The sequence below is a fragment of the Astyanax mexicanus genome, chromosome 20 (genome assembly GCF_023375975.1).
Source record: "Astyanax mexicanus isolate ESR-SI-001 chromosome 20, AstMex3_surface, whole genome shotgun sequence".
NCBI lineage: Eukaryota > Metazoa > Chordata > Actinopteri > Characiformes > Acestrorhamphidae > Astyanax > Astyanax mexicanus.
The window spans coordinates 35,784,424-35,805,953 of record NC_064427.1 but is presented as its reverse complement, the minus strand read 5'-3'; the positions used below and the strand labels follow the sequence as shown (position 1 = coordinate 35,805,953).

General features: G+C 33.4%; 2 protein-coding genes across 2 annotated transcripts; both read left to right on the top strand.

The window, feature by feature from the left end:
• Positions 1–12,523, top strand: LOC111195087 (uncharacterized). The gene is made up of 6 exons (XM_022681424.2): positions 1–125; positions 1,253–1,366; positions 1,757–1,799; positions 1,949–2,013; positions 2,211–2,272; positions 11,949–12,523. The coding sequence occupies exons 1-6, from the start codon at positions 113–115 to the stop codon at positions 12,327–12,329; spliced, it is 678 nt and encodes a 225-aa protein (XP_022537145.2). The 5' UTR covers positions 1–112; the 3' UTR covers positions 12,330–12,523.
• A 2,576-nt stretch (positions 12,524–15,099) lies between these two features.
• Positions 15,100–18,323, top strand: timm10b (translocase of inner mitochondrial membrane 10 homolog B (yeast)). The gene is made up of 3 exons (XM_007247269.4): positions 15,100–15,286; positions 15,404–15,499; positions 17,081–18,323. The coding sequence occupies exons 1-3, from the start codon at positions 15,260–15,262 to the stop codon at positions 17,624–17,626; spliced, it is 669 nt and encodes a 222-aa protein (XP_007247331.3). The 5' UTR covers positions 15,100–15,259; the 3' UTR covers positions 17,627–18,323.
• Positions 18,324–21,530: the final 3,207 nt, after the last annotated feature.

Sequence of the window (21,530 nt, the reverse complement as noted above, 5' to 3'; positions counted from 1 at the left end):
AAGACACAAGACAGTAAAAATAGAAGCAGATATGGTGCACCTCGTGAAGAACATGCGTAGATGCCCCTAAAGCTTCTTCACAAACAGACAGCTGAAATACAGACTGATAAAAATGTCAGACAATGGTAAGTTATGATTTAATGTTCCTAACAATTCCATTTTAAGTGAATTTTAGTGAATTTCCTCTGCCTAAAAATAGATAATTGTCTATGCTTTTACTGACAGACTTCAATAGAGAGGAAACGATAGATATCTCAGTGTTGCACTGTATTCTAGTGGCATTTATCTAATAGCATCTGTTTGTTATTGAAGAAACTGAATCATTTTGTTTGGTGAAATTAATGGAAATTAAATTTACAAATTGTGAAGTAGCAGAACATTCAGAGAACGCAAAAGTAAGCCCACCTTTTTACGGAATAATTAAGGAATATGTTTTGGTGAAATTAAAACTAATATAATATGATATAATTTAAATTCCTGCATAGCAGGTGACTTAATTTGCATTATGCTATTTTTATTATAAACGTTTTATTATTATGAAAAGCTATTAGCCTGACTCAGTGTCAGTATTATTATTTAAATATCTTGTGGAAATACAATACAATGGCAAATGTACTTAATGATAATAAATAAATAATAATAAACCTACTTCTATGCATTACTGGATTTGACTATTGATGCTGTATTTGGAATTCTTGGAATTGAAACATTTAGTGTAGTCATTAACATATATACATATAAACAATAATATATATATATTATTGTTTATATGTATATATGTTAATGACTACACTAAATGTTTCAATTCCAAGAATTCCAAATACAGCATCAATAGTCAAATCCAGTAATGCATAGAAGTAGAATCTACTAATTGAATAGCACTATGCTGTAAATTCACTTTTGCACTTTTTGTATTCTTTGCACTTAACAAAACCTCTAAAAAATCTCTATATTGCAAATGAACTGTTCCTTTCTAATCATTTTAATTTAATCTCCATATTGTGTATATTTTAGCACATCTATGTATTGTTATTCCATTTCAGTTATATTTTTAGTTATTGTATAATATTATGTTTTTTTTCACAATTATTTTATTTTTATTAGACTTTTTTCTTTGATCTCGTTGATTATTATTTATTGTGTCATGTAAGCGAACAGTAAACAGATCCCTTCAAATTACTGCTAGTTGTACTGTGTTTGATTATGCATGTAATTTTATTTTTCATTTATTTTTTTTTCTTTCTTTTTTAAGAAAATTGTACAGGAGAGCTTGTAGGTATGTCACTGACATCAATAGGACTGGTTATATCAGTATCTTTAAATATACTTCTGTATACATTGAGAAGAAGAGAGAGACAGAACAGAGGTATGTTTTACATCAGTTTCATATAGTTATCAATTAATAATTAATAAATTAAATATATATATTTTTATATAGTTTATTTAAAAAAATAAATCTTGCACAATGATTCCTTTTGAACTGAACATTAACGTCATTTTACAACAACATAGTTTATTCTGCTGTATAATAATAACATCTATTATACTACATTATATTATTATACTATAGTTGTGTAAGCAGGTATGTGGATTGTTTATACAAATGTGTTGTTCTGAGAAATATAAAAAAGTATAAAAACATGTAATAACCAAAATTAATATTAATAAGCAATATTATTGTGTCGTATTTCCATTTAATCCTAAAATGCCAAAATCTACACAAATTCATTTCTATAATATTATATTTTTCTCATAGATGTGGAGGAGCCATTGTACCGAGACTATTTTCATGGCGACAGGTACAATTACGTTATTTCTCAGTGATATGCTTTGGGAATAGGTGTGGCACATGCTGTGTGATGATTGACTGTAAATTAAATGTAAAAAAAAATAATAGCAGCATATATTATGTGAAATGCAGAATTTTTTTTTTTTTTAACAATCACAGATTTGAAGATGAAGCGGTCAATCAGGATAATCCTATTTATGGAAACATCTGTATGGAAGGAGGAGGTAAATTTACCTGTTTTTGGGATTTGTGAAGCCTTTTTTATTCTTTTTTTAAATATATATTTTTATTAATCATGACACTTTATAACCACAATGACACACTAACATTATGCACACTGTTTGTGTTGTGTATAATTTATTAAATTTTCTTAATCAAAAATTTATTAAAAAGTTTATATAAATAAAATCTTGTTTTCTAGGTAGGGAAAACGAGTATCCAGGCGAACCGAGGACAAATCAAAGTGTAAGACAAGATGAACAGGTAAGCTCTACTATATACATGCACACATATATTTAAGAAAAAAATATGGGTACCACTTTAAAATAAGACTACCTTTATAAAGGGTTTATAAATGGTTTACAATTAGTTTATTAATGTTTACTTATTAGGTTGTAAATGCCTTAAAAGTGATTATTAATCAGTTATAACACATACGTAGAAAGGGCAACAATATACACTGTGTTCCAAATTATTATGCAAATAATATTTTCTCAGATTTTCCAAAATTACCTATATGAATTGCAGTCATTGTAATTTTCTAGTCATCGACTATTAGAGTACAACTGAAAGGTTTTTGAACAAACTGCCAATGATAGCAGTATATTTAAAAAAAATAAAACACTCAAAATGCACTCAAAATGCATGTTCCAAATTATTATGCACAGCAGAGTTTTCAACCTTTTTATTTTTATAAAGAACAAAAAATTGGTCATTTATGAAATTATAAGCATTAGCAGGTTATTACAAACTGAAATCAAACAGTTTTCCAGTCAAAACTTTATTCTAGGAGATCTTACAATTGCACATAGGACCCCTTGTTCGAAAGGATCTTCTGAACTCTCTCGTCCATTGAATTTGTCAGATTTTGGGTGGTATCTGCTTAAATTGTTTTGCATGCGGACAGAATACCCTCCCAGAGCTGTTGCTTAGATGTGAACTGCCTCCCACCATCATAGACACTCCTTTTGATGATGCTCCAGAGGTTCTCAATAGGGTTGAGGTCAGGGGAGCATGGCGGCCACACCATAAGTTTGTCCCCTTTTATGCCCATAGCAGCCAGAGATGCAGATGTGTTCTTTGCAGCATGAGACGTTGCATTATCATGCATGAAAATGATCTTGCTGCGGAATGCACGATTCTTCTTCTTGAACTATGGCAGGAAGTGCTGTTTGAGAAACTTCACATACATTATGGAGGTCATCTTTACCCCTTCAGGGATCCTAAAGGGCCCGACAATCTCTCTCCCCATGATTCCAGCCCAAAACATTACTCCACCTCCTCCTTTTTGGAGCCATAGCCTTTTTTGCATGGGGTGTCCATCAACCAGCCATCCACCACTCCATCCATCTGGACCATCGAGTGTTGCACGGCACTCATCGGTGAACAAAACAGTTTTGGAGTCAGTCTTCATGTGTTGTTTGGACCACTGGAGCCATTTCTGATTGTGTGCATTGGGTAGAGGAGGTCGACAGGATGGAAGGACCCTGCATCTTGTTGTTCGGGGGATGTTGGAGGCACCAGCAGCTTCAAAAACTTGTCTGCTGCTATGACAAAGCATTTTTGCAGCTGCTCTTTTAACTTGACAGAATTGCCTGTTGGAAAGAGTCCTCAATTTTCCTTTATCAGCACGCACACGTGTGTGCTCTGAATCAGCTACATACTTCTTGATTGTGCGATGATCACAATGAAGTGTCTTGGCAATGTTGATTTTAGTCATGCCTTGACCTAAACACTCCACAATTTGTTGCTTCTCAGCAGCCGACACATCCTTTTTCTTTCCCATTTTGGCTAAAAATGTAGGCTGCTTAATAATGTGGGACAGCCTTCTTAAGTAGTCTTGCCTTTAATTGGACACACCTACCAAATAATTAGCACAGGTGTCTGCAATTGCTTTCAGTGATACAAAGAGCCCTGACACACATCACCATCGATGAGTTTAACTGACAAACAAAAAAAATCTTACCTTATCACTCCTAAACACTTTTTGCATAATAATTTGGAACACAGTGTAGATGGCTGTGGGTTCACTATTTGGCAAACAACAGGTCTACGTACATTTCTACATATGTGTTATAACTTATTATTAATGATTTTTAAGGCATTTACAACCTAATTAGCAACCATTAATAAACTAATTGTAAACCATTTATAAACCCTTTATAAAGGTAGTCTTATTTTAAAGTGGTACCAAAATATGTAATTACTACAAAAGCAAAAATTTATGTATTAAAACATTCTAATATATAATAATATCAAACCAAGATGAACTGCTCGACTTTTTGCACCAGGAGTAAAGGCATAAAGTTATCCAAAATCAGTGTGTAAGACTGGCGGAGGAGAACATGATGCCAAGATGCATGAAAAAAACTGTGATTAAAAACCAGGGTTATTTCACCAAATATTGATTTCTGAACTCCTAAAACTTTATGAATATGAACTTTCTGAACTTTGTTTTGTATTTTTTGAGGTCTAAAAGCTCCACATCTTTTTTTTTTGTTATTTCAGCCATTTCTCATTTCCTGCAAATAAATGCTCTAAATGACAATATTTGTATTTGTAACCTAAGAGAAATGTTGTCCGTAGTTTAAAGAATAAAACAACAATGGTACAGAGGATATTGTAATCAAATTTCATTGAAGGCTAAAAGATAGATATCAGAAGCAGAATGACAATGATTGGATCAGATAAGATGAGATAATCAGATGGAGTGATGTGTTAAACTAAAATTATTATATAAAAGACGGATTAAACTGAATATTTGGCTATTGCGCTAAAATATTTCTTATTATTTGATTGATAGAAGTAATTAGAGCATTGATTGTTCATTAAGATTTTTTAATTAATTAAATGAGTCTGTGAACCCTTTACTTCTGTGCATAGAAGAGTATTTATTTATCTATCTATTTAAACAATATTGAAATATAAAACATTTAATTATCAGTCATAAAATTCAGGAATACTTCCTATATATCGCTTAATTCTTTAACTTCTTTAAGCCTTAATAAACTATATTATTATTTTCTGATGCAAGGCTTGACTTCGGTTCTCTTAACCCCTGCAATAGACCGTTTTCCAGGAGGGTTTTTTTCTTTCTTTTTTGGACAGTGGGCTGGTTTGCCGGACAGGGATTAAGCCTAGTCTTGGATTAAACAATCAGGGAATCTGCAGGTATGAAGAAATTCAATGTAAAATCAACCACAATGTATCAACCACAAATTAACAACTAAACTAACAAAATATTTTTGTTATAACTCTTCCGATACTAAAAATAGGACAAAGTGCAAAATTAAATTTACGTTTCCACATGTCCACAGCACTGTCTCGACTAGATAAAAGCAACAACCTGAAAAAAATAGCACCCCATGGGTCATAAATAATACCTCTGATTCAACTTAGTTCTGTCTGTTGCTAAATCTGTCATCTAATTTGAGCATGGAATTTGGAAATAAAAAAAAAACAAAGCACAAAAATAACATTTATAACATTTAATTAACTGTCCTTTGGGAGATGGATAAAAAAAAGTTCTGATCCTATTTTATTTTAGACAAACTAATTTAACACTTTATGGCAAGGATTTTACATTTTTGGATAATTTAGGAACCAACGCATAATGTGGCCCCGATGCAACAAATGAGAAAAATACTCATTTTAGTGAGTAATTTAAATAGAATATGTTTAAATAAACAAATATACATCTTTACATATACATACATCTATGCATATTTGATGTATGGTGTTATTTCAATTTTAAAAAATGTTGTGAAATTTAGTGAAATTTATCTTAATAAATGCCTTAAGGCTTTTGTTCCTGACTGCTCCACTCCAGATGAACCATCAAACCCATTTCTACCCCTAATTGTACAGCGACATTTGTGTGACATTCTATCTAAAAATGGTAATAAAATCACTAAATAAATTAGTGTAATAAACTTGATTTGTTGCCTAAATGCAACACGATGTCATATAGGGTTAAGAGCTTTTAAGAATTTTTAAGGACCTATAGACACCCAGGCAACATTTTAAATGGAGATTTTCCATTTTAAAAAAATATATATAGTCGACAGCTAAGTTTATTCAGTGTCCAGAAACTGACCTATTAAAATAATCTAAAAATATGTAAGAAAAATGAACGGTTTATGATTACGAGAAATATCTTTATTGATAATGAATGATCCAATGTGGATTAAACACATACATATAACTAATGAAAAAATCCTGTATTACAGACCTTATACATATATATATTGTCGCTGTCCAATGAAAAACAAGTATCTCCAAAATGGCAACTTTACAGGAGATAGATAAAACGTATTAACTTTCAATGGAAGTCAATGTAAAAAAGTTTATTTCAGGTAATTTTTGAGAATTTCTTTTCGTCCATTCATCACAAAATTCTGAAGCAGTGTGAGGGACATTTTGTGTGTATGTAGTAAACTAAAAATCCACAAAAACTAATATACTTTGTTTTTCATTAGACAGCAACGATATACAGTGGAACAGTGAACCTTTATTCTGGTTGCATTAAAATACCTTTTCATTTTATTACATTTGTGCTGGTTACAGTATTATGAAATAGTCCAAATTTATACATTTGCATATTCACCAGTATCTGCAGATTTGTACATTAATATAATGAATATACTGAATATTAGCACTGACGCATACAGCCTATATCGGTGTGTACCTTTAGTATAAATGGTCCAGCAGACTTCAAAATGCTATCTTGAGGTCTTGAACATATGCTTTTTCTTCCAGCTTCAAATATTTAACATTTTCTCAAATTTAGCAGCATTTATTTTTGGACTGAAAGCCAGGAAACTATTTTTAAGTCTGTCGTCCCACGCATTGTAAATAAATCGGCAGAAACGCAGAGCTTCTTCGAATTCACACCGCTGCTGTGGTATTGTGCACTTAGACCACCGTGCAGATACAAGAAAGGCCTGTGAAAACATGCATAAGAGTACGTCATAGTGCTGAAGCGGCTGGCTTGGTTGGTGTAAAGTAAGTGTTGTGCAATGTATTGCTTTTCTTTCTTTTTTTCAATATGAAAAAATGTTAACTGCAATTGTTAATTACTCCTATTGTATTCATGTTTCAAATAATCACATAGTTCACTAATAGAGATTGGGAGATTGAGGCATGAACCTGTAACACAACACAAAAGCTTTAACACAGAATTTTAATATTATTCATTCAGTGTTTTTTTTTTATCTTCGGTTTTAACAACATGGCCTATATCAGTTCACTCTACAGTGGGCTTTTAACATGTACTTTTACTTTGAAGTATATAAATAACTCACAGCGAGAGCTAGCCTGACTAAAGTACAGTCTCCACCCAGTAGGGTTAGTTTAAGCACAACGTTACAACAAAGCATCCCAAAAGTTAACAATGAATTATGTTCATCTAAATTTAGAATGATGTGAAAAAAGAAAATTTGTGTGTTATTTAATGCACAGATGTATCTACAGATTATCTATGCTCTACAGATTAAAAATATATTATTAATTTTATTCTTCTGACGAACATAAACTCAAATCACACCAATATTCAAAATAACATTTTAAAAGAACTGTTTTGTTTAATTGTATAGATGTTTTACTGTCTGTTACAAGAAGTATCAGAGCTGCAAGTAATTTATTTTTGGCTGTCAGTGTTAAAGCATTAATGCATGTAATTAATTTGGAATCAGTAACACGTTATTATTTTCTTAATGCAAATGAATAACACCAATTTTGACCCTAACTTCCACCGTAATCTGTCCCGCCCCGCCCAACCTGAAGATTTTTTTTTTTTGTGGAGTAGTTCGCTTGGTCTCTATCCAACCCAGCTATCACATATATTTCTTTTCAATTGAGCTAAACTGCTGATAAGGCTCAGTATAATCTTATATAGTCATATGAAAAAGTTTGTGCACCCCTATTAATCTTAATCATTTTTAGTTCTAAATATTTGGGTGTTTGCAACAGCCATTTCAGTTTGATATATCTAATAACTGATGGACACAGTAATATTTCAGGATTGAAATGAGGTTTATTGTACTAACAGAAAATGTGCAATATGCATTAAACCAAAATTTGACCGGTGCAAAAGTATGGGCACCCTTATCATTTTATTGATTTGAATACTCCTAACTACTTTTTACTGACTTACTGAAGCACAAAATTGGTTTGGTAACCTCATTGAGCTTTGAACTTCATAGCCAGGTGTATCCAATCATGAGAAAAGGTATTTAAGGTGGCCAATTGCAAGTTGTTCTCCTATTTGAATCTCCTCTGAAGAGTGGCATCATGGGCTCATCAAAACAACTCTCAAATGATCTAAAAACAAAGATTGTTCAACATAGTTGTTCAGGGGAAGGATACAAAAAGTTGTCTCAGAGATGACACCAATTTTGACCCTAAATTCCACCGTAATCTGTCCAGCCCCCGACCAACCTGCAGATTTTTTTTTTGTGGAGCTGTTCGCTTGGTCTCTATCCAACCCTTTTCATATGACTGTATATCAGCCAGATAATATACTGCTACGAATAAAAAACGCTGTCTCTGCTGCTCCATGCTGTTTACACATGCAGTATGTGCTGCGTTCACTATATACTAGTATTTTAAGTGACACCACTTATATAAATATAATTGCATTTTACATTTCTTACATTCATTCTTTTATTTACATTTAAATATTCACTATAAAAACTGTTCTTAAAGAAAAAGTGCGAAAAGAAATGTCTGGCATTAATAAATTCAACTGAATATTACCAAGCAGAACCAAAACCATAATTACGCTATCAACTTTTTGTGCATGAATTAGCATGAACAAGCTGGTATTGTCTACTTTTCATCATTTTCTATTTTTTATTAGATTAATTAGGGCTATTTGAATTGAAATTTGTATATTCCACTTCGAATGTATAAATATTCTTAATCATTAAAGCTCCATTTTTTTAAAATAGTGTAACTGCATTATTAGGCTATTATATCGTATCACCATTGTATCAGTGTTACAAAATGGTCTTAAAATTACAATAGTAAGTTTATAACAAATATTTCTGTAATAACATATCATCCAAATATGTCCGAAAAAGTTACTGTGACAGTTATTTTAACCTACTGCCAAAATTCTGCCAGAATCTTAAAGATGGTCACTAAAAGAATCTGGTCAAGGTTTAACGTGTGAAGAGACTAAAAACTATGCTGGTTGTTTGTATATTTTTATACCTTCCATATACTTTCAACCCTGTGTTTTTCCTATTAATGAAGCACATTGTCATTCTTTCTGCCCCAGAAAATAACAGTTCAAAGAAATCCCTGACAGCCTAACAACGCCATAGCATTAGTGTTTGTGATGACTGTATGTAAAGTTCCAACCACAACAGTAGATTAAAGTAGATAGTTGTTGTTCTCACAAGATCAGACCGTTCTTCAACTCTCTTCTAGAGAAGCTTATCACAGGTCTGGCCAACAGTAAGCAACATTAGTTAATGAGTGGGTAAAATGTGTCAGTTCCTCATTTGCAATAATTTATCCTTAAAAAAGGCATGTTTTTAGAAGTGTTCCTAAACGGTTCTTGGCGTGGATGTACAGCTTTAAAAATCATTCAAAGCTCTGACTTTACTTTATCTACAAGGTGGAGCAGCTTGTTTGGAGAGCAGCGTTTAAAAGCCTTTTTTATACCTGTATTTTGTGTCTTTGGTCCGAATCACTTGAAGAGTTGGTTTATTGTAGTGTTTTCTCCCACGGTTTGGTTTAGTTTCACACAGGCATAAACCTAAACATCCCAAAATGTGCATCAATAAACCACATGAGTTAGGGTGACCAGACGTCCTCTTTTTCCCGGACATGTCCGGCGGCGAATTTCAAAATTGTCGGGGATTTTGTTTGACTGCACAAAGTACAGTGCATTGTTATTAGAATTGCCACGCCGTGGCAAAAAACGTGGCAAAAAACGTGAGAAGTGTTGGATGAGCAGCAAGTGTGCATTTTAGGCTCCATCATTTTATTTGAGATATTTAGGTTAAATCTGTGTTGAAAGGCAGCATAGTTTGAGTTTTGTAGCCTCTATGCTGTGGATCAGCATGTTTTAAAAAGCACTAAAACAAGTGATAACAGATTTTAAAACTGATAAATGATCAGTTAACTTAAAAAGTAAGTGTTAAAAATATAAAAGTAATATTGGCAAAAGATATGCCCACACTGAATAAGAGTAAAACAGTGTCAAATGCTTTTAAGACATAGTTGGGTTGCATGAATTCATGAAGCAGCCCTGTTTGTAACCTGATACAAATACATGTTATAGCTGTTTAAAGGAGGATGCACCTTTAACCTGAAGAATTAGAATTGAGCTGTTATATCAGAGAAATTCAGAAAATACATATTAGACATGAATTCAATAAAACCAACCCCCCCCCCCCCCCCCCCCCCCCAAAAAAAAAAAGTGTCCTCCTTTTCAGAAACCCAAATCTGGTCTCCCTAACATGAGTAGATTGTCTCCTCTGATTGGTCAGAGGTGTCTGGCATGGGAGCAAGAAAGTCAATACAGCGAGAAGATTGTTCCAGCGGGTTAATCTGTGCAGTGTGAAGATGCTTTAAAAACTCTGAAATGCTGCGCTTTTAAACACAGTGTTTTCAATAGGATGTGCAGCGCAGATGTACACTTAGTAAATGGAGTCACACAACTGCAAGTAGTGAATGTAGCACAGGCTGCACATGTAAACAGCATGGAGCAGGTAGCATTTGTTTATAGCTGTGGTAATCAGCGTTATCTGGCTAATATATCAGATTACATCCTAATCAGCGCTTAATATTAAAAGGAGTATATTTGACAGTTGGATCAAGAAGGGATTACTATTTTCACACTTGCTCAATTGAACCGCAGTCCATTTAAACCGGACCAAATAATGCTGGTGTGACAATGCCCTAATAAAGTGGACAGCAGGGGCATCGCTAGTTCATTTTTTAGGGGGGCTCAAGCACCCTGTGTGTGTTTGTGTGTGTGTGTGGGTGGGTGTCTTAAAATGTGTCATTAAATGGCAACATATGCTTTTCCTTTAGCATAATTTTTATTGATAATTATTTAAATGTAAACATCTATTGCTTTTTTAAATGTTGGTTTTGAATCCTATGAAGTGGCTATAAATTCTTTTAAAGACATTTTTACATTAATAGCTAAAATGTATTGCTCTGTAATAAAACAGGTTTAAAATGCTTAAAACAAAAAGATGCAAATATTAACAGAATTCAGATATTTAACCATATTTTTATCAAACGTTTAGTATGTTTAATTCAAAATAAAATAAAAAAATACTAGTATGTTTTAATCAGCGGTAATTTTTGAACACATTTTTTTCTGTGGTTAATTAATAAAGCAATAATACAGGAGAGGGAGTGATATAATTTGTAATATTGCCACTGCTGAGTGCAGTAGATCAGCACAGCAGTGCCAATATTACATGTTGTAGCACAAACCACAAATGTATTATTATACCACAGTTCCATTATCTGTTTATATGTTTATTGAAAGAGTTAGAGTTAGAGGACGAGAACATACAATATGTTTGGTTATAAACACTCCGCGAGATAAAATAGTTCCATTGCTGCTCTGTTTGTAACTGCATTGTTTTGGCTTGTAAGCGCTGCATCGTTGATAGGTTACCTGTATGGGGCGGAGTAATACATGGAGAGCTTCGGTTACAGTGCATTACCGTCTGATAATGGTACTCATAGAAAGCCTCTCAGCCAATCGCACCTCAGGGTCGGAACTAACTGTGGTATAATTGTAATTCATGTGTGTAAATGTGACAGCCCTATTTAATATTGATCTTTATGGCACCTTCACTTTCAAGAATACTATTTTTTCACAAAGTTTACCAATGCATTAAGAATGATAAACTATATAAGTATATAACCTTTGCAAATGGTGATTAATCTTTATCATTTTCCCCAGGATGACTCAGCCGACGTCTCCTATGCCTCTCTGGACTTAACTGTGGCTCAGAAGCGAAAAAAGAAGAGAAAGTACCAGCAGAAACAGAGCCAGACCCATCAGGCCCAGACCCATTCTGCACCCATGGCCCAGCAGAGCTGCCTGGAGACGGGCTCAGACTGCGAGGTGGCCCTCCCGTCCCGCTCCAGCAGCCTCATGGTGTCCCGCAACAGCATCTACCTCAACAGCCATCAAGTAGCACTGGAGACAGAGGAGCTGGAGAGAGAACGAAAGAGGGAGAGACAAAGCAATCGAGCCAGAGAGATGGAGATAAGGAATATTTACCGTGACTTTGATCACAGCCTTGGACAATCAGATCTGAGGCATGAGGACGACGTCTAGAGGCCAAAGCAAATGGCAAAAGTCTGAAAGTGTTCAGAAACTGTCGTACTGTTCGGATTCAGGAGTTTAGGTTTGCTTTTATGTTGCTAATTATTTTATTTTTCACATATTTCTTACAGCGTCATAGAAATATTTATAATTATTGTAACTGTAACTCAATTTGTACAAATTTTCATTAAATTGCATTTACTATTTATATGCAGTATTCATTCAGCAGCCTTCTTTCCATTTAACTAATTTGTTGTTGTCACTAAAAAATCTAAAAGTTCATGGTACATGCTGGTTATTTTGTCTAGTCTGTAAACAAGTTGTCAAATGTGACATATCTAAAATAAACACGTATATTATATTATTTTATTAAATTATATTATACTATACAACTCATGTAGTGTTTTTTATTGTATTATAGTATAACTTTAAGCAAGTCCACACGGAGCTTTCCTCACCATAAATGAGAGTTCTTGCGTTGTAAGTTCTTTCCTCTTTTAACTAAACTAGGCTACTGATGGCTTTGCATTTCTTATGTATTTGTGCACACTGGTTTTACAATTATATTAATGGTTTTACACAAACCAAAAACAATACACTCTAACCCACTCTGACAAATTTAGTAAGCTGAATGACCCGACCAGTGAAATTATGTTATTGTGGCACAGGGGTGCTCCCATGATACTTTGGGGTTTGTGTAGGGCCTCTAGTAATTTACTACTTTTGTTATTCATCATGTTTTATGTTCTGTGAGATGTTTTGGTGTGGTTGATTTGGTGTTTTGGAGATGTTTATATAAGCACCGTCAGGTAACTTAGCGTCTTATACATTAATGTATTTGAATTCAAAGGAATTACTTAAAATCTAGCTGTACATTATATTTTTTATGTTTTTCTGCTGATTCTCACCATCCTGGGTAAAATCCTGCCCCCTGCTGGTTCTGGGTACCTGTAACTTTTCCCTTTCTAAATTATGGCTAAATCACTCCCCCTGTGCTCCAATGCTGTTATTACAGCTCGAGAAGAATCACAGAAATTCTTATTATTGAGAATAAATGTGTAAAATCTAAAATCACTCGAAGTTTTCTGGGTGTTTTCCCGCACAAACACAACAGACAAAAAGATTGTCTCTGTGATTTGTCCATACCTGCAATAAAAACGACAGATTTTTGGGGTAATTATCAGACAATTACAGATAATCATGAACAAATATAAATATTTAAAGGTATAAAGTGTTAAATAGTGAGTGATGTGAGTGTGATATATCTACCCGTGGCTGGAAGAGTAAATTTAGGCTATACACTGCAGAAATGTATACACAGCATTTCTACAGCAATTGTCAAATAAAAATATAAAACGACAAAACATTTTGTCTAGTAAATAGATGTTGGCAGTAAATTGAGCTTGAAAAGTAGGGAGAATGTGCACAAAACAAACAAAAAATAAATAAATAAACAAATGAAAAATAACATAATACATACATTAATAAACACATGCATAAATGTTTTGTTTTATTTTAAAATAATTAAATTAAATATTTAATTTTAATTATTACATATATAGAAACACATATTATCCTGTTACTGTTTACCTTTAACGAGGCCGGCAGTTCTTTGGATGTTGTTGTGGGTTCTTTTGTGACCTCTTGGATGAGTCATCACTGCGCTTCTGGGGTAATTTTGGTCGCTCGGCCATCGCCATTCGCTTTTGGTGGATAATGGCTCTCCCTGTGGTTCTGATAGACTGACAGATACTTTCTTTTTCTTGTTCCTGCTTTTTTTGATTATTGGCATACCTTTGGGTCTACCTTTTAAGTATCTTTTGGTCTACTTTATTTGTCCGGCAGGTCCTATTTAAGTGATTTATTAATGGATTTTTTTCTTTTAATAATAAAAAAAAAACTGTTTTTAAAACTTTTTATGTGATTGCTTTGTGTTTTCTTTGAGTAATATGTACATTTGTTTGATGATTTAAAACATTTAAGATGATTTTAAACAAACATGCAAAAAATAAGAAATCGTGAAGTTGCAAACACTGTTTCACACCACTGTGTTGCTGGGTAATACAGTTTTGCGCTGGCAATTTATGAATATATTCTGACTCAGGACACATAACTCTTTAATGAAAGAACCATAATAAATAAAAATATATTTCTTTCAGCTACTGACAGCATGTTTTATACTAGGCGAATAGAAAACCTAGTGGATTTCAGAGGTTTGACTGTACTAAAACTAGTGTTGCTGAGTATTACAGTTTTGCGCTGGGACTTTATCAATATATTCTGACTCAGGACGCATAACTGTTTATTAAAATTAACATTCTAAAGAAAAATATATTTCTTTAACCCACTGACAGCATGTTTTATACTAGGTGAATAGTAAAAATCTAGATTTCAGAGGTCTCATTGTACTAAAACTAATGTTGCTGGGTAATACAGTTTTGCACTGGGACGTTATGATAATATTCTGACTCAGGACACATAATAGCAACACTAGTTTTAGTTCAGTCAAACCTCTGAAATCTAGATTTTTACTATTTGCCTAGCATAAAACATGCTGTCAGTAGCTGAAAGAAATATGTTTTTCTTTATAATATTACTTTTATTAAACAGTTATGTGTCCTGAGTCAGAATATATTGATAAAGTCTGTAAAACTGTATTACCCAGCAACACTAGTTTTAGTACAGTCAAACCTCTGAAATCTAGATTTTTACTATTCGCCTAGTATATTTTATTTGTGTGTATCTAGTGTATTTTATAAAACACTGACGCGAGCGTGACGTTGCCTGTCGTCTGGTCACGTGACGACAACATGGCTGCGCTCTTGTGAAAGTCACGCTACTGCTCGTCCAGTGAATGTTCGTGAAGAAAGCGGGCAAACAGGAGAATATATTACCCTCTAAACTGATTAATACTCTGTATTCTGTACTCTATCCTTTACAGCATGGACGCTGACAGTCAACTGCGGAATGTAAGTGTGTTTAAGGTGCAGCGTTAATGCATCCTGATTCTCACACCTGATCAGCATCTGAATTTTATAAAAGTATATTTTCTATAATATTATATTTACCTTATTTGGGTTTTACAGCTCCGTGATTTCCTACTTGTTTACAATCGAATGACGGAGATCTGCTTCCAGCGATGCACAGCTAATTTCAACTACAGAAACCTTACCATGGATGAAGTGAGTAAACGAGACCGGACACGTAGTTTAACAAGCTTATTGTCTGTTAATTTACTTCTGAGCTCAATATGTTGTGATTAGAGGATCATGATGATTATGATGATGAACTACACCCAACTTTAATGAGCTATGGATACATGCTCACATTGTGATTAGCTTTATTAGAAACACCTGACTTACTCTTGCACTCACTGGTCAGTTTATGAGATCCGTCTAGCTAGTGTAACGGATGTAGGTTAGCTTATATTATAAATATATTTTTTATATTTTAAATGTGTATTTATATTGATATTTTTTCTCTAATCAAATATATTTATTTATTAATTGGTAATCCATTAGTATTATTTGTTCTTTAAATGTCCATATATAATATTTATATTGGCTAATACTACTGTATATTACATAAATTATCATTTGTTTAATTTAACATCCTAAAGAAACCACAATAGTCTACAAAAACGAGCCATGTCTCATGCACTAAAATCACATATATAACAAAAGTGATAATTATGTATCATTATTACATTTAGTGTTGATGTATGTGTAAGACAGACACGTGTATTGAACATTTATGGGAATATAGAACAAATCGCAGGCATTTGATTGCCAAATAAAGAACAATTTTGTATATTATGGGATGAATGGCAACCCTACACTCAACTCATCCCAGACACTTGTCAAAATATCTGTTGTTGTAAAAACCTAAGGCAGTAAAACAGACCTGTGGGGGTTAATTGAATTCATCTGATTAACTGAATTACTGTATATATATATATATATATATATATATATATATATATATATATATATATATATATATATATATATAGCTACAATTTGTTAGAAAAAAATATATAAAAACAATGTAAAGGAAACAGTAGCTTTCACATCACCTTAAATGCTGCTGTAAAAATTCAAACTAAATTGTAATCGAGATTCACACATATAGTTAAAATAGAAAAAAAATCTAAATACTTTACAATTACAATACAATACAATATCGCCAAACCCTAGAGTAAAATATAAGCTGATTTTCAGACTGCATGAAGTTAATGGTCTGTCACAATAACTAGGATATTGACTATCATACATTACAAGGACACAAGCTTAAAAAATGACCTTGGTACCATCCAATATTTGTTTTTAAGAGACACACCCCAAAGCAGCCAGCAGACAGTGATTGAGGTGATTCCTTTTGTTGATGCGTTGCTCTGCGATTCAACTGGGCGAGCCGCTAACATTGATTTATTTTTGATAAAATTAAATTGACAGGCTTACCTTTTGGGAGATTGGTTTAGTTTATACTAGTCATCTATTCACAGTAACAAAAAAAAAAAAAACAACATTTCTTAATGTGAAATTGAGGTTCAGATTTCTACTGTATAAATCACAACATTTTTAATTACGTCCAAAACGTAGTTTCATATTTCATAAGTAGTTGATATGAATTTATAACCATCTAATTTAAATCTATTATTTTATTTCTGTTGCCATTATTGTAAATTCAGTCTGATTTACATTTCCTTTAAATTGTGAACCTGAAAATATGAACAGTCACTTACAAGTTGTTCTGATTTTCAGGAGCGCTGTGTAGACAACTGTGCTAGCAAATTAATCCGCTCCAATCATCGCCTCATGGGCACCTACGTGAAGCTGATGCCGGCGATGGTGCAGCGACGGATGGAGGAGATGGAGAGCAAGGCTGCAGAAGCAGCTAAAATGGAGGAGGCAGCTAGAACACCAGCGGAGCCGCTGGCTGGAGGTTTAGCGACAACGGGTCCAGCTTCAGCCGCGCTCTCTGCTGAACATGTGATGACGGCAGAAACGCCTGCTGCATCAGTATCATTTCCACCATTAGCTGCTGAGCCAATGCTAAGTGATCTGTCATCAGTCCCAGCACCAGCTACCGGTGGCACAGCCACTACCATTCCCTCTTTAGGACTGCAAACTGAAAATGTGTCATTGGTTCCATCGCTTGTTACAGAACCAACAACTCTGGGATCTTCAGAGGGAACTAGTTCTTCTATAAATTCAAATATAGCGCCAGGCATCCAGATAGACAAGTTGGCTCTAAAGCAGATCACACTAGACAGCAGCAGCACATCCACAGGTACAGGTTCATCATGACTATAGATTCATTGTTTAGAGATGTGTTTTGTTTTAAAACATTGAAGAATTTGAAAAGAAAATACAGATCTTATCATGTACTTCTAAGCAAATTATACTCATCTTAATAAAAACAATTGTACCTAAAGAAAGTGTCCGATTACAATGCTATTTAAAAGAAATACAGGTTATTAGGAACAATAAATTATTAATGTAGATTGATGCAAACTCTTGGTCATATTTATTGAGCTACACATATAGAAGTACCAGATTTCTCAACATTAGGTTAGAGAGATGTGGCAGACTGTGTGTAAAATATAGAGATGGTTGGATACTTTATTGGTCCCAAAGTAACTTTGGGCAGTCCTAATAATATAAATAATTAAAGTCTAAAGAACTTTCCCACTCACATCTGTTACAATCATGGTTCTTCTCTGGAATGACTCAAAAATGTATAGAAACACCTGTTTTTAAAAGTGTAGAAGCAGTTCAGGCAGCCACTTGTATGACTCTGACTGCCATTAATTTTGCTTTCGGTTTGAACTTTCAGTGTTCCTGTAATTTAGCAAAATTAGCTTAAAAAATAGCTTCATCTTCGGTATGATAAAATAGAAGATGCAGCCTTTTACTGTGTTGCCAATACAAAGTAAAGACTGTAAAAACATGCATTTTTCAAATGCATTCAAGAAAAATGAATAAATTATTAAAATGTCTGTTACTACATTGTGTGCTTTTTTTTTTTTTTTACAATTTTTGTTGTAACCTTTTCTTTGTTTCTTGGTAAAGGTATTTTGGAACATGATTTTATATCATTATAAATATAAATTATAAATATAATTTTATATCATTTTGTTAACTAATATAATAAACAGAATGTGGAATAATAGAATGGCTGTTGCACAGCAAGGGTTATGAAAAAAAAACACTGCTAGTCATTGTCATGACTGCTGGATAAAAACAACTTGCATAGAAATGTAAGGTACCATTCAGTTACAATAGTGCTTGAAACATTTTTTCTAAATATCTGCATAAATGTAACCTGAAATAAAAAAAAAAGAATAACAAGAACCAAATGGGTAACGAGAACAATTGAGTCAAAGATTAGTTGGTGTTCCTAATAGTTTAGGCTCCACCAATCCACAGGCAGACAGAATGTGTACAAATGGGAGATATTTAAGACAATTGTTATTTCCGTCCCCAGGAGTGATCAACCAGCAAATAACGCACCAAAAACAAGGAGTGTAACAGTCTGTGTGGTCACAAATGAACGCTGGGTAACTTCTAAGCAACTAAAGGCCTTTCTCACGTTGACTAATGTTAATGATCATGAATCCAAAAAGAATGTTGCTGCCTGTGTGGAGTTTGCTAAAGCTCACATTAACAAGCCAGAAAGCTATTGGAATAGACCTGACCTTAATCTAGCAGAAATGTTGCAGAAGGACATGAAGTAGAAATCCTCCTTCATAGTAGAAATGCAACCATTCATGTCTGAAACTCTAGGTCAACCAAGATTTTATTAAATGTTAAACATTTTTTTAAACTCTTTACAGCCTGCCATTAATCAGTATTTCAAATGCTCTAATGAGATCAAGAAAAAGTTTCCTACAGAGGCCACACAATACTATAATACCTTTTCTCAAGTCAGAATGTTCGGACTATATTCACAAGCTTGCACTGATAATTACAAAATGCATTGACCCAATAAAATATTAAGTCAAATGTAGATGTCAATCGACATCGATCTGGGGCTCCATGTAAAATCTCACCTCTTAATATGCCAACATTGTTTCAATGTCGTACGTTCAACCTTTAATTAACCATAGCTCACATTTGGGGCGCTTAAAATTGTATGAAAGAAGAAAAAATCTGTATGCCATGAAGAAAAATTAACAATTTTATTTTTAGTCTCTCTATATACTGAATATACATCTCTGAAAAGTAGGAACTGTACAACTACAAACAAAAAAGCTTTTATTGCTACAAGTAGAAAACGATCGAACCATTTAACATTAAATGTTGTTTTAACGATATTACTTCAACCATATGTCAACCACATTTTAACGATGTATAAATAAACGGAAGTTATATAAATGTATATAATTTATATCCTTTGTGATTTTCTAGATTTTATTTTTGATATTCCATCTCTTACTGATAAAACTTACCTACCCTTAAATAAGATATGGGACGTTCCAGGATTTTGGTACATTTCAGGGTGGTCAGGTGGTCACTTGTGAAAATTTGATCTTCAATTTGATCATTTTTAGTCATATATTTATTAAATACAGGTAATAGGCTATCAAAAAGTTTGATTTGTCAAGCTCAGGTATCAAAGCAGTTTTTTTTAATTAGATTATGCAATATATTTGGTAACTTAGAGTAACAGGGTTGCAAAGCTAGGCTAAGTTGTGGTTTACCCCAGGAACAGATGCTAACTGTAAAATATAGCGATAGATAGATAGATAGATAGATAGATAGATAGATAGATAGATAGATAGATAGATAGATAGATAGATAGATAGATAGATAGATAGATAGATAGATAGATAGATAGATAGATAGATAGATAGATAGATAGATAGATAGATAGATAGATAGATAGATAGATACTTTATTGATCCCCGAGGGGAAATTCTAGACATCCAGCAGCAGACACAAAGTTACAAATTGAATACACAAAGTTACAAAATAAAATATATAAAAGATAAAGATACATATAAATACAGTCAAATAAAAAAATAGAATGTACAATGTAAAAATGCAGTCTTTAGTGTGTCTGTAATGTAGAATGGAGGTAGTGCAGTTGAACAATAGACAGTGAACACCAGTTGATGTGCATAAAGTGAGGATAACTGATGTCAGCCATACAGAAAGTGCAAATAAACAGTTATATAATGATTTAAATTCAGCAGTGCAAAAGAGATAGTAGATGACAGTAGATGGATAAACTAGTGAATGAACTACTAGTGCAAAATAGGGTAGAACTATAAAAATAGTGTTATAGGCATCAGCAAATCTGAGAGTGTCTCCATAGCTGAGGGTGTGTCCATGAGTTGCCAGGGTGAAAAAGTGTCACAGAGTCTTTAGTTTGCTGTGCTGGGAGGAGTCTTATGGCCTGAGGGACAAAAGACTTTCGGAGTCTGTCTGAGGAGCATACATCTTCTATGTATAGAAGATCAAGGACAAACATGGTTATATAAGTATATAAAGTAAATTTTGACTCTACTCACTATTAGTCTTACAATATGAGTAACAGGGTTGCGTTCACTGGGTGACACACACAACTGTCCTTGTGATGTCACTTCCTTTGTGCCAGTAGACAAATATTTTTAACTCTTTCTCTGCCAGGTAAAATTCCTTATGGTAACAGGGTTGAGCGCATGTTGTGGGACACAACTTAATAGCATAAAAACTATACCAAAGAAGTTGTTTTCATAAGTAAAGGAGATGCATATCAACAATATACAAGAGGAAGTCATTTATTTAGAGCTTATTTTAATTGTTAAATTTGCCAAAGGAGTTGGTCACCCAATCTGTGGGACAAGAGATAACGGCCATTTTTTTTGAGGTGGTCCAAAGGTATTCGGTCTTTTGAATAATATCTAAGGAGCTTATTTTTCCACCATATTTTACAGTTTGTCTTATAACAAGTACATTTGTCACAAAATAGTCATTTAGATATTTTGGAAATGTAAATTTAAATTTAAGTGGTGGGACAGGAAATGTACCAAAATCCTGGAATGTCCCCTATATAGACTGTTCATCTCTTTCTCAGTGGGCAAACTTACTAAATGAAGCAAGGGATCAAATAATGATTTCCTTTACTGTAAAAAATCATTTCTCCAGGGCACTGTGTAAAATATATGACTGGAGGGCAGGTTGTGAGCTGGTTTCCAACAGAGGGCGATGAAACCGTGATTTCTGC